The sequence below is a fragment of the Pseudochaenichthys georgianus genome, unplaced genomic scaffold (assembly GCF_902827115.2).
Source record: "Pseudochaenichthys georgianus unplaced genomic scaffold, fPseGeo1.2 scaffold_422_arrow_ctg1, whole genome shotgun sequence".
In the NCBI taxonomy this organism is placed as follows: domain Eukaryota; kingdom Metazoa; phylum Chordata; class Actinopteri; order Perciformes; family Channichthyidae; genus Pseudochaenichthys; species Pseudochaenichthys georgianus.
In genome coordinates, this window is record NW_027262987.1 from 30,205 (window position 1) to 44,716 (window position 14,512).

At 40.8% G+C, this 14,512-nt stretch overlaps 1 protein-coding gene across 1 annotated transcript; it reads left to right on the plus strand.

The window, feature by feature from the left end:
- Positions 1–341: 341 nt before the first annotated feature.
- LOC117442392 (BICD family-like cargo adapter 1) lies at positions 342–12,223 on the plus strand. The gene is made up of 4 exons (XM_034078394.1): positions 342–410; positions 6,003–6,356; positions 11,377–11,592; positions 12,149–12,223. The coding sequence occupies exons 1-4, from the start codon at positions 342–344 to the stop codon at positions 12,221–12,223; spliced, it is 714 nt and encodes a 237-aa protein (XP_033934285.1).
- Positions 12,224–14,512: the final 2,289 nt, after the last annotated feature.

Genomic DNA, 14,512 nt, shown 5'->3' on the forward strand with positions numbered 1-14,512 from the left:
TTCTACTTTTACTCAAGTACAAGATCTGAGTACTTCTACTTTTACTCAACTACAAGATCTGAGTACTTCTACTTTTACTCAAGTACAAGATCTGAGTACTTCTACTTTTACTCAACTACAAGATCTGAGTACTTCTACTCTTACTCAAGTACACCATCTGAGTACTTGACATGGTACTCCACCCAGGCCTAGAGCCAAACTGTGTGCAGAACCTGCATACATGTACAGATCCGATGAAGGACCCTTGAGGCGTAGAGCGGAAGAAGAGTAAGTTATTGTACCTGTGATAAAGTGCTACTGTGGTTGCTATGAATGATGTGTTACAGGAGGGAACGGGAGACATGGCGGGAACCAGCTCCTCCTCTGAGGGCCTGTCAGATCGAGTGGACGGGTCCTCTGGGACGGGGATCGTATTCATCTCCTCCACAAAGGGTGTCCTCGAACACTCAAACACAAGCCTCATCAGCTCACACACTACACTGAAAAATATAGCATTCATCTAATCATTTATTATTTTAATTAACTTTTGTTATTTCATGTAACACTTTCATTGTACATATAATTCAGTGTGGCTATAATCATTTAAAATGTAAGTTAAGTCTGTAATAAAAACAACAATATTTGACAACGTACTGCATGGAGGGTCCTTCTTTACAGGCTTTGCGTACATTCTCCCCTCGTTGATTTCGGATAGGCCACTTCGAGCACATGTTGTCCTGCAGCTGCTGTGGCTTGCTCACGGTCAGCATTGTCGTTGTGATGCATGGCTGCTCGACACAACCTATAGCAGGGGTGTCAAACTCAAGGCCCGGGGGCCAAATCCGGCCCACGACTTCATTTCATGTGGCCCGCAAGAGCTCTGAAAGAATGTAATATGTTTATTATACGGTTACAGGCCGATTTACAGATGCACGATGTCCATAAACTACATGTCCCACAATGCATCTTACATTAGATTTTTTTTTTTATTTAACTAACTTTTTTTCAGAATTTGGCTTTTCTTTTAAAATAATTTTGTGACATTCTCACTGAAGAGACTTGCACTTATTTGCCCTAGACTTCTTCTTTCAGACGTAATTTTCTATGAAGCTTTTACCCTATCCGATAATAATCCAATGCAGAGGCAATAAAGTAATATAATACATTATTTTAAATATATAAAATATTTTTATATGTATTTTTTATATAGTCTTAAAATTACAACCGGCCCTTTGAGTGCAACCATAATGCTGATGTGGCCCGTGATGAAATTGAGTTTGACACCCCTGACCTATAGAATAGTAAAATAAAACGTTGTGTTATGACAGCATTGTGAGTCCCTCCTTCTCCATGTGGTAACTACCGCCTCCTTCATTGCTCTGTTGGTGAATAAGAAATAGGGCATGCATCCACTGAAGCACGCATCAGCAGCCAGCCTGACATGATAACACCCAGACAGAGAACCACACCTGAACAAGCTGGAAGGCCGCAATGGTGTGGCTTCCCAGGTGCATGAGTGCTCCCAAGTCGCTTCTTAGGGCTAGATACTTGGTCGTACTACCTTCATATTGAAAATAAACGAGTATAAGAAAATACTTTACATTGTTCAATGTAATTGTCGCCTTTAATTTATGCACCCACGCTAAATTATTCTCTTAAAGTAGTTGAAAGGTAGTTTGGGTACACATCCATTAGCAACTTGTTAGCAACTAAGATGCAGTATTTGTTTTACACAACTCATGGATTTGTCTTGATCCTGTAATTCCTAACGTTTCTTGAGTGAAATCCAACTACCTGATTTGATCATAGTAATTTAAATATGTTAGCTTCTCAGGGCTAGATACTGGATCCTCCCAGCTCCACCTCCGGAAATAAACAACTTGAACATCTGTGCTGTACAACTCATGCTAGCTAGCTTAACGGTTAGCATTAGCTCGCGAACGTTTGAGATAACCGTTAAATAACTGCTACTAACGGTTATCTAGCCAGCATGCTACAGGTCTAATGAATTACCTTAAATGTTCTCAATTCGACAATAAAAACATTAATAAAGCAGAAAACAAACATTTACTATAAATATATAAAGAGGAGTAACGTTTACCTGAGCAGACAATGAAGGGCTCTCCATCCGGGTGGCAAACAAAGGAGAGAGAAGTACCCAGATCCTGTACTTTAGTAAAAGTAGAAGTACTCAGATCCTGTACTTTAGTAAAAGTAGAAGTACTCAGATCCTGTACTTTAGTAAAAGTAGAAGTCCCCATATCTTGTACTTGAGTAAAAGTAGAAGTACTCAGATCCTGTACTTGAGTAAAAGTAGAAGTACTCAGATCTTGTAGGCCTACTTGAGTAAAAGTAGAAGTACTCAGATCTTGTGCTTGAGTAAAAGTAGAAGTACTCAGATCTTGTACTTGAGTAAAAGTAGAAGTACTCAGATCCTGTACTTTAGTAAAAGTAGAAGTCCCCATATATTGTACTTGAGTAAAAGTAGAAGTACTCAGATCTTGTACTTGAGTAAAAGTAGAAGTACTCAGATCTTGTGCTTGAGTAAAAGTAGAAGTACTCAGATCTTGTACTTTAGTCAAAGTAGAAGTCCCCATATCTTGTACTTGAGTCAAAGTAGAAGTCCCCATATCGTGTACTCTAGTAAAAGTAGAAGTACTCAGATCCTGTACTTTAGTAAAAGTAGAAGTCCCCATATCTTGTACTTGAGTAAAAGTAGAAGTACTCAGATCTTGTACTCGAGTAAAAGTAGAAGTACTCAGATCTTGTACTTGAGTAAAAGTAGAAGTACTCAGATCTTGTACTTGAGTACAAGTACTCAGATCCTGTACTTGAGTAAAAGTAGAAGTACTCAGATATTGTACTTTAGTCAAAGTAGAAGTCCCCATATCGTGTACTCTAGTAAAAGTAGAAGTACTCAGATCCTGTACTTTAGTAAAAGTAGAAGTCCCCATATCTTGTACTTGAGTAAAAGTATAAGTACTCAGATCTTGAACTTGAGTAAAAGTAGAAGTACTCAGATCTTGTACTTCAGTAAAAGTAGAAGTACTCAGATCTTGTACTTGAGTAAAAGTAGAAGTACTCAGATCTTATACTTGAGTAAGAGTACTCAGATCTTGTAGTAAAAGTAGAAGTACTCAGATCTTGTAGTAAAAGTAGAAGTACTCAGATCTTGTACTTGAGTACAAGTACTCAGATCCTGTACTTGAGTAAAAGTAGAAGTACTCAGATCTTGTACTTTAGTCAAAGTAGAAGTACCCATATCTTGAACTTGAGTAAAAGTAGAAGTACTCAGATCTTGTACTTGAGTAAAAGTAGAAGTACTCAGATCTTGTACTTGAGTAAAAGTAGAAGTACTCAGATATTGTACTTGAGTAAGAGTACTCAGATCTTGTAGTAAAAGTAGAAGTACTCAGATATTGTAGTAAAAGTAGAAGTACTCAGATCTTGTAGTAAAAGTAGAAGTACTCAGATATTGCAGTAAAAGTAGAAGTACCCAGATCTTTCAGTAAAAGTAGAAGTACTCAGATCCTGTACTTGAGTAAAAGTAGAAGTACCCATATCTTGTACTTGAGTAAAGGTAGAAGTACTCAGATCTTGTACTTGAGTAAAAGTAGAAGTACTCAGATCCTGTACTTTAGTAAAAGTAGAAGTACCCATATCTTGTACTCGAGTAAAAGTAGAAGTACTCAGATCTTGTACTTGAGTAAAAGTAGAAGTAGCCTACTCAGATATTGTACTTGAGTAATAGTAGAAGTACTCAGATCCTGTACTTGAGTAAAAGTAGAAGTAGCCTACTCAGATATTGAGTAAAAGTAGAAGTACTCAGATCTTGTACTTGAGTAAAAGTAGAAGTACTCAGATCTTGTACTTGAGTAAAAGTAGAAGTACTCAGATCTTGTACTTGAGTAAGAGTATAAGTACTCAGATCCTGTACTTGAGTAAAAGTAGAAGTACTCAGATATTGTACTTTAGTCAAAGTAGAAGTACCCATATCTTGAACTTGAGTAAAAGAAGTACTCAGATCTTGTACTTGAGTAAAAGTAGAAGTACTCAGATCTTGTACTTGAGTAAAAGTAGAAGTACTCAGATCTTGTACTTTAGTCAAAGTAGAAGTCCCCATATCTTGTACTTGAGTCAAAGTAGAAGTCCCCATATCGTGTACTCTAGTAAAAGTAGAAGTACTCAGATCCTGTACTTTAGTAAAAGTAGAAGTCCCCATATCTTGTACTTGAGTAAAAGTAGAAGTACTCAGATCTTGTACTCGAGTAAAAGTAGAAGTACTCAGATCTTGTACTTGAGTAAAAGTAGAAGTACTCTGATCTTGTACTTGAGTAAAAGTACTCAGATCCTGTACTTGAGTAAAAGTAAAAGTACTCAGATATTGTACTTTAGTCAAAGTAGAAGTACCCATATCTTGAACTTGAGTAAAAGTAGAAGTACCCATATCTTGAACTTGAGTAAAAGAAGTACTCAGATCTTGTACTTGAGTAAAAGTAGAAGTACTCAGATCTTGTACTTGAGTAAAAGTAGAAGTACTCAGATCTTGTACTTGAGTAAGAGTACTCAGATCTTGTAGTAAAAGTAGAAGTACTCAGATATTGTAGTAAAAGTAGAAGTACTCAGATCTTGCAGTAAAAGTAGAAGTACTCAGATCTTGTAGTACAAGTAGAAGTACCCAGATCTTGCAGTAAAAGTAGAAGTACTCAGATCTTGTACTTGAGTAAAAGTAGAAGGACTCAGATCTTGTATTTGAGTAAAAGTAGAAGTACTCAGATCCTGTACTTGAGTAAGAGTACTCAGATCCTGTACTTGAGTAAAAGTAGAAGTACCCAGATCTTGCAGTAAAAGTAGAAGTACTCAGATCTTTCAAAATGTTCCTCAAGTGAAAGTAGAAAGTATTCTCATCTAAATATAGTGAAAGACAGTGAAAGTAGTCGTTGTGCAGATTGGTCCATTTCAGAATAATATATATGATATGTTTTATAATGATTGATCATGAAAGTGTTCTCAAAGCTGGTGAAGGTGCAGCGAGTCTGAAGTACTTTGTAGACTGCAGGGTAGCTGGTGAAGGTGCAGCTAGTCTGAAGTACTTTGTAGACTGCAGGGTAGCTGGTGGAGGTGCAGCTAGTCTGAAGTACTTTGTAGACTGCAGGGTAGCTGGTGGATTCACTCCAGGTGGAACTAAAGTCTGATTTAACACTTGATTAGATTTCACATCATTCATCCACATCTGTGAAGTAACTAAATGGATTAATACATGTAGTGGAGTAAAAGTACACCATGTACCTCTGAACTGTAGTGGAGAAGTATGAGGTAGCAAAACAAGTCCGTCAAAATGGTAGTACAGAACTTCAGTAAATGTACTTAAACCACTTTGAACATGTCTTGTTTTATGTGCATGTGAATGCCTGTGGTTTTATAACAGGTTGCTGCTTCCCTGTTCCTCGCGAGAGCTGCTGCATCACTTCCTACATCACCTCTTCACGTGCTCTTTACCGGATGTCACAGATGTGTGTGAGAAGCACCAAAATATGGCGCTATCATTTTCAGCCAATGAGCTGCCCGCTTCTAACAGGTTGCAGCCGACGTCACTGCCGTGGCGGGAGCGCGCATCCAGACTCGAGAGCTGTTGTGAGAGCGACGAAGCATCGGGGTCGCGCTCATCTGTTTAGCAAATGTGGTAAGAGGCCGATCACCAGCATGTGGGACCCGGGACCCCGAGGAGGGACTGACCCTGAGCCACCGAGGAGGTCCATTCCGGGATAAAGAACCACCTTGTAGTCCGGGTAACAACACGCAGCTCCCCGCAGAGGAGGCGCTGTTTCAATCACAGCCTCTGAGTCGCGGCTTAACGACAGGAGACGAGTTTATAATCTGGATCCAGCTCCACGGCACGAATGATGGATGAAATGTCGATTAGCAGCCGGTCCGGGCAGCCTAACCCTGGCAGAGCAGGGGGGGTTCATCCGGAGTGAGATCCCGATTTTCCGCTCCTCCCAATGTCCACTTTCTCCCTGCAGACGGCGGTTTCAGCACCACTGGAGCTGGACAGCGACTGCATGGAACCCCGCGCGGCGGGACCGCACGAGCCCGGCTTCCAGGCTCGCTCTCTGGGGCACGCGGGCTCCGGAGGCCTCGGTATGGCCCTCGAGGAGGAACTAGCCATGCTGACAGGAGACCGGGACGACCAGGAGGAGTTACCCGACCAGGAGACGCCTTCGCCGGGGCAACACGCAGACCTACTGTCGCTGCTCCGTCAGAAGGAGAAAGACTTGGTCTTAGCTGCTAAACTCGGCAAAGCACTGCTGGAGAGAAACCAAGACTTGACCAAGCAATACGAGAGAATGCACAAAGATCTCAACGAGAAATTGGAGGTAAACTAAGTTACGAATGTTTGAATGTCCTCAAAATGCCATAATCCCTGAGTCACGTTCGAGCTGTAAACAAACAAACAACAAAAGCGTCCCCACACCTCGCGCGAGGCTCCTTTTCTAAGTACATTAAAGGTGCTGTAAGACGGGAACTAGCTGCTAGCGTGTGTCTGTCATTACAGCTAGCTAAAAGTAGCTGCAGCCGGAGGTGGAGGAAGCATTCAGATCCTTTACTTGGTAGTCATTATAGCACACTGTAAAGATAATCTGTAACAAGTAAGAGTCCTGCGTGGAAAATATTAATTTAAGTAAAAGTAAGAAAGTATAATCAGCAAAATGTACTTTAAGTGTTAAATGTAAAAGTACCCAATGCAAGAAAAACTATATAGAAACACCCTACAAAATCTATAAGTAAACATATCTTTAAAATAATGAAATATTTAATAGATAAATTAAAGAAACACCCTAAAATAAAAAATATTAGAAAATTATGTCAAAAACTATTAAAATATGTAAAAAAATACGCATTAAATGTTTAAAAAAACACACTTTAAAAACAGCCTAAAATATATTAAAAAATTATGATTTGTAGGTAAATCAACTAAACTCTTCTTTTATAAATGGTTTACTTCATCGCAGTGAAAGTATTGAGCTAGTACAGTGTAATAAATGTACTCGGTACCGTGTGCAGAGAAATCTAACATACATGATAAGAACACTCAAGAAACACTGTTATGATATCTCGATAGCACTTTTCAACACTTTTAAAAAGGCATTTAAAAACAGTGAATAGAGAATAACTGAGGCGTCAAATCCACGCATAGAAGTTACAGAGCAGCGTGAGATATAGTTCAGTAAAAAGCAGCGGCAAAAAGAAAAGTCTCCAGCCCGGATCTGAAAGCGGTCAGCGTGGCAGCGGACCGGCAGGTTTCCAGATGTTTGGAACGCCTCCAGGTTTAGCTCTGACTCTGGGACAGGAAGCTGACCGGAAGAGCGGAGAGTGTTTCAGTCCATGTATTGAACACGTCAGAAACAAAACATACAACAATAATAATAATATATATTCTTTCTTTTTTTCTCACAATAATAATAATTATAACAAAGTACAACAAAAAAGAATACAACAAAAAAAAGATAATAATAATAATAATTCTGAAATAGTCTCGTCATGTTCAACAGGGCAGGAGAAGCTTAAACCAATCTGTTCTCCCCTCTAGCATACATGTTCCTCATCAATATTAGGTCATCGTCATCAGCGACGTGCTTCTCTTGTTAATTTGTTTACTTTTTACAATTACAAGAAATAGCAAATGGGATGGTTCGGGTCCTGTTCATAACCTCAATAGCCCTTTCAGTTTAGACGGACGTCCGGTCCAGTCACTCCACGGAATAACACCTGTATTTAGCAGCTGATGGGATACCTATCTTGGCCCTAAGCCATTCAGTGCTTCATGAACCAGCAGCGTACTTTGAAGCCTCTGACGGACAGGAAGCCAGAGTACAGACTTCACAACTGGAGTGATCCACTTTCTTCGTGTCGGAGAGGAGCGGCGTTTTCTAGTCGGAGTGAGCAGCTTTACAATAGATGCTTCAGTGAGACCTGTGAAGACGTCCTTACAGTAGTCCAGTCTACCGAGGATACAAGCATGTGTTCCAAAGAAACAGAATATCTCCCTTTGCATTGAACCAGAGTAGAAGTATCTGGAACGTGCAGCTAGTACGGTACTGAGTCACATGCCGCCCTGTGTGTGTGCGGTGCAGTGACTGCAGTTCAGGTAAGCTTTGTTGTTGTTGTTTTTAGAAGTCCTTCACACGCAGCAACACGTGGAGAACAACACAACGACTAATCCTGAGTCTGCAGGACGCATCCGCTCCGCTCTGATCCAGATGCTCGTCCTGCTGCAGGATGACACCCCGCCTCTTAATGTCAAAGCTAATATCAAACCGCTCGTGTTGATGCATTCGGACGAGACACACAAACACGTATCAATAATCAATAGTACATGGATATCTTATATTAAGTTTAACGTGTTTTCTTTATTATTTGTATTTTGCACAAGCTGAGAGACAATCAAATGTTTATTCTGATTACATATATTATAATGTTGGAGACGCTTTATTTAGTGTTTGTTATTAATCACCCATTTATTTTAAAATCATCTATAAATTATTTACAGGACGAGAAATCAATAATCCGTTAGTGGTAAAGTCTTCGCTTTCTAGTGTTTATTACCGATCGTCTTTAAGATCATGTTTACACAATCAAGTCTCTACTTTAAAGAGTCCTCTCCTGCTGGTGTTCAGGTGGATATCAGTATGTAGTGTCTCTACTTTAAAGAGTCCTCTCCTGCTGATGTTCAGGTGTATATCAGTATGTAGTGTCTCTACTTTAAAGAGTCCTCTCCTGCTGATGTTCAGGTGTATATCAGTGTGTAGTGTCTCTACTTTAAAGAGTCCTCTCCTGCTGATGTTCAGGTGTATATCAGTATGTAGTGTCTCTACTTTAAAGAGTCCTCTCCTGCTGATGTTCAAGTGTATATCAGTATGTAGTGTCTCTACTTTAAAGAGTCCTCTCCTGCTGATGTTCAGGTGTATATCAGTATGTAGTGTCTCTACTTTAAAGAGTCCTCTCCTGCTGATGTTCAGGTGTATTTCAGTATGTAGTGTCTCTACTTTAAAGAGTCCTCTCCTGCTGATGTTCAGGTGTATATCAGTGTGTAGTGTCTCTACTTTAAAGAGTCCTCTCCAGCTGATGTTCAGGTGTATATAAGTATGTAGTGTCTCTACTTTAAAGAGTGCTCTCCTGCTGATGTTCAGGTGTATATCAGTATGTAGTGTCTCTACTTTAAAGAGTCCTCTCCTGCTGATGTTCAGGTGTATATCAGTATGTAGTGTCTCTACTTTAAAGAGTCCTCTCCTGCTGATGTTCAGGTGTATATCAGTATGTAGTGTCTCTACTTTAAAGAGTCCTCTCCTGCTGATGTTCAGGTGTATATCAGTATGTAGTGTCTCTACTTTAAAGAGTCCTCTCCTGCTGATGTTCAGGTGTATATCAGTATGTAGTGTCTCTACTTTAAAGAGTGCTCTCCTGCTGATGTTCAGGTGTATATCAGTATGTAGTGTCTCTACTTTAAAGAGTCCTCTCCTGCTGATGTTCAAGTGTATATCAGTATGTAGTGTCTCTACTTTAAAGAGTCCTCTCCTGCTGATGGTCAGGTGTATATCAGTATGTAGCGTCTCTACTTTAAAGAGTCCTCTCCTGCTGATGTTCAGGTGTATATCAGTATGTAGCGTCTCTACTTTAAAGAGTCCTCTCCTGCTGATGTTCAGGTGTATATCAGTATTTAGTGTCTCTACTTTAAAGAGTCCTCTCCTGCTGATGTTCAGGTGTATATCAGTATGTAGTGTCTCTACTTTAAAGAGTCCTCTCCTGCTGATGTTCAGGTGTATATCAGTATGTAGTGTCTCTACTTTAAAGAGTGCTCTCCTGCTGATGTTCAGGTGTATATCAGTATGTAGTGTCTCTACTTTAAAGAGTCCTCTCCTGCTGATGTTCAGGTGTATATCAGTATGTAGTGTCTCTACTTTAAAGAGTCCTCTCCTGCTGATGGTCAGGTGTATATCAGTATGTAGTGTCTCTACTTTAAAGAGTCCTCTCCTGCTGATGTTCAGGTGTATATCAGTATGTCGTGTCTCTACTTTAAAGAGTCCTCTCCTGCTGATGTTCAGGTGTATATCAGTATGTAGCGTCTCTACTTTAAAGAGTCCTCTCCTGCTGATGTTCAGGTGTATATCAGTATGTAGTGTCTCTACTTTAAAGAGTGCTCTCCTGCTGATGTTCAGGTGTATATCAGTATGTAGTGTCTCTACTTTAAAGAGTCCTCTCCTGCTGATGTTCAGGTGTATATCAGTATGTAGTGTCTCTACTTTAAAGAGTCCTCTCCTGCTGATGGTCAGGTGTATATCAGTATGTAGCGTCTCTACTTTAAAGAGTCCTCTCCTGCTGATGTTCAGGTGTATATCAGTATGTAGTGTCTCTACTTTAAAGAGTCCTCTCCTGCTGATGTTCAGGTGTATATCAGTATGTAGTGTCTCTACTTTAAAGAGTCCTCTCCAGCCGATGTTCAGGTGTATATCAGTATGTAGTGTCTCTACTTTAAAGAGTCCTCTCCTGCCGATGTTCAGGTGTATATCAGTATGTAGTGTCTCTACTTTAAAGAGTCCTCTCCTGCTGATGTTCAGGTGTATATCAGTATGTAGTGTCTCTACTTTAAAGAGTCCTCTCCTGCTGATGTTCAGGTGTATATCAGTATGTAGTGTCTCTACTTTAAAGAGTCCTCTCCTGCTGATGTTCAGGTGTATATCAGTATGTAGTGTCTCTACTTTAAAGAGTCCTCTCCTGCTGATGTTCAGGTGTATATCAGTATGTAGTGTCTCTACTTTAAAGAGTCCTCTCAGGTCCTAACTAACTACAGGAAAGGGAAAACCCAAAAAGCAAGATATGACATCTTTAAAGATTTTTATTGGAGCGTGTTTCTCTAGATTTAGGTAAAAACTGTAAATCTGGGGAGTCCAAATCGGCCCTCAGAAATTCAAAAAGTATAATGGAGTACGGCCCACGAATGAAACTTGTGCTTGACTTATATCGTACTTCTTAAATATGAATGTAAACTTATATCGCACAGTAGTATTCATGTGGTAATAAGATCCCTTTTCAAATACATTCAGTCAATTCAAGTTGGAAACATTTACTCACATATTGATAAGAAAAAAGCCCAGTAACTTATTTCCATAAGAAGCTTGAAATACAGCCTTGAGCTGGTAACACTCACGAGCATCCTGTACCTGCTTCTGATTGGTTTGGACTTATAGCTGAACTGAAGAGACGATATACCTCCAGTGAGCGGCCCGGCCCTTCCTATATTCGTCTCTAGTGGCCCTCTGTGAAGAACGTTTGGTCACCCCTGATGTAAATCAATAAAAGGTTTAGTCATACATCTTTTCTCCCGGTGTCTTCATGCAGAACTTGGAGCAGGAGAAGCACGAGCTGCGCCGGCGTCTGGAGCGTCGGGAGGGCGAGTGGGAGGGCGGCGTGGCCGAGCTGGAGGCCGACGTGCAGCAGCTGCAGGGAGAACTGGATCAGAACCAGCTGCAGCTGAGGGAGGCCGAGAGGGACAAGAGCACGGCCATCAGAGAGCTGTCCAATCAGAACCACCGGCTGCTGGAGCAACTCAGCAGGGTGAGTGTGTGAGTGTGTGTGTGTGTGTGTGTGGACTAACATTACTATACTTGTGGGGACCTAAATCTGTTTTCACAGTCACGGTGTGGGGACTCGCCTCCCTTATGGGGACAAAATGGAGGTCCCCATAAGGGGAATCATTAATTTTAGGGTGAAGACTTGGTTAGGTTAAGGGTAAAAGTGTGTGTGTGTGTGTGTGTGTGTGTGTGTGTGTGTGTGTGTGTGTGTGTGTGTGTGTGTGTGTGTGTGTGTGTGTGTGTGTGTTGCAGGAATGACTCCAAAATCCTCGACATGAGTCAACGTTTTAGCACTTCCTGTTCCCTTGTTTATATATATATATATCTTTTAAATGAATTGAAATCATGCAAACAGAATGTAGTCCTTTAAGATACGTTAACTATGTACGTCTTGTTATTGCATTTACAATTTATAATTAACAAAAGTGGGGTTGATTTTTTAAGCACTTTCTGCATCGGGTGCTTTTAAATGTAATACTTAAACTTTATTTTACACTTTGATTTAAATAAGCCAACATCTATGTCTTGGTGTGCGTTAGAGCCGTGGCTCTCAGCTGGTCCGGCCTCGGGACCCACGTCTTCCTTCGTCAGTAAATCGCAACCCGACATTTTGAACCACTCAAATCTATTCAACAAGAAATCGTGCTGTAATTTATACGCTTTTCAGCAGACATTAATTAAAGTGAAGTACAGCGCATATCCCTTCACAGAACTAAAGAATGCTTTTAAACAAGGTTTAATGAGATGATGGAATCAAAGCTGAACTGTATAACATAAAAAGGCTGACATGCTGGGAACCCAACCCCAGCAGGGGGTCTGGGGGGATTCTCCCTAAAAATTATTATTTTGCGTAGTTTATATGTCCCGAGGAGATTTTTAGGAATACTAACATATAAACTACGCATTCTGGTTCTCTGAGAAGAAGATAAATAAATATATTACTACCCAACATATTAATAATATTTACTGCCATTCATTTCACTTTGCTCTGACAGCTGAACTTGTCTGTGTGCATTGTGGGTAAGGGCAGACAGCCCCCAGGTCATATTTCATTATGTGTTCATATGGATGTTTAAAGAATAGTTCTACCGCTAAGTTATTCTCCGGGGACTTCCGGCACAATCTCGATTCTGATTGGCCAGAAGACTCGAGAAAACATCAGCAAAGATGTTTTATTGAGAGGATGATCACTACATGTACGTGACAGAAGTTTTCAAAACCGTTTATGGTCTCCGGTACTTCCAGTCCAACGCCCACTGCACGCACAGCGTTAGAAAATCGGGCCTTCAAAATAAAAGACTTTTTTCCCCAAAAACGGATACAGTTGAAAACCACGGCATGCGATCACACTGAGGCGCTGAGTGGGCTTCTGTCCGGGGGGAACCAACTGGAGCTACAGACGCTAGCACTGTTAGCCTCTTTAGCCCAATCTCAGTTTCTCAGCCTCGAGCCGCTCTGCCGGCTCTGAGCGCTGCGTGATGCGTGATCCGTGCGTGATGTATTTAGGATTGAATATCCGGATATGTTCTGTTCTGCCCGTCGCCATGGCTGCACTCAGATTACCTGCTAATATGCAGAGTGCTGCTGCATAAGTGCGCCGTCTGATCACTCTGAAAGTCTACTTTTATATTGATGAGTTAACATAGTTCAGTGGAGTTAAGAGAGGCAGGCTGAAGGAGGAGGACACACACACACACACACACACACACACACACACACACACACACACACACACACACACACACACACACACACACACACACACACACACACACACACACACACACACACACACACACACACACACACACACACACACACACACACACACACACACACACACACACACACACACACACACACACACACACACACACACACACACACACACACGGTGCAAGGTTGCTTAAAGCAGCATTAAGACCATGTGACACGGTGACTCAAAGCCCAGAGTAATGCTGCAGGGATGACGTGTTTTTTTAGTGCACCCCTGAAGGCAACATCTCTCTGGTTCCTTCCTCTTTAAAGTAGAGACACTACACACTGATATACACCTGAACATCAGCAGGAGAGGACTCTTTAAAGTAGAGACACTACATACTGATATACACCTGGACATCAGCAGGAGAGGACTCTTTAAAGTAGAGACACTACATACTGATATACACCTGAACATCAGCAGGAGAGGACTCTTTAAAGTAGAGACACTACATACTGATATACACCTGAACATCAGCAGGAGAGGACTCTTTAAAGTAGAGACACTACATACTGATATACACCTGAACATCAGCAGGAGAGGACTCTTTAAAGTAGAGACACTACATACTGATATACACCTGGACATCAGCAGGAGAGGACTCTTTAAAGTAGAGACACTACATACTGATATACACCTGAACATCAGCAGGAGAGGACTCTTTAAAGTAGAGACACTACATACTGATATACACCTGAACATCAGCAGGAGAGGACTCTTTAAAGTAGAGATACTATATACTGATATACACCTGAACATCAGCAGGAGAGGACTCTTTAAAGTAGAGACACAACATACTGATATACACCTGGACATCAGCAGGAGAGGACTCTTTAAAGTAGAGACACTACATACTGATATACACCTGAACATCAGCAGGAGAGGACTCTTTAAAGTAGAGATACTATATACTGATATACACCTGAACATCAGCAGGAGAGGACTCTTTAAAGTAGAGACACAACATACTGATATACACCTGAACATCAGCAGGAGAGGACTCTTTAAAGTAGAGACACTACATACTGATATACACCTGGACATCAGCAGGAGAGGACTCTTTAAAGTAGAGACACTACATACTGATATACACCTGAACATCAGCAGGAGAGGACTCTTTAAAGTAGAGACACTACATACTGAT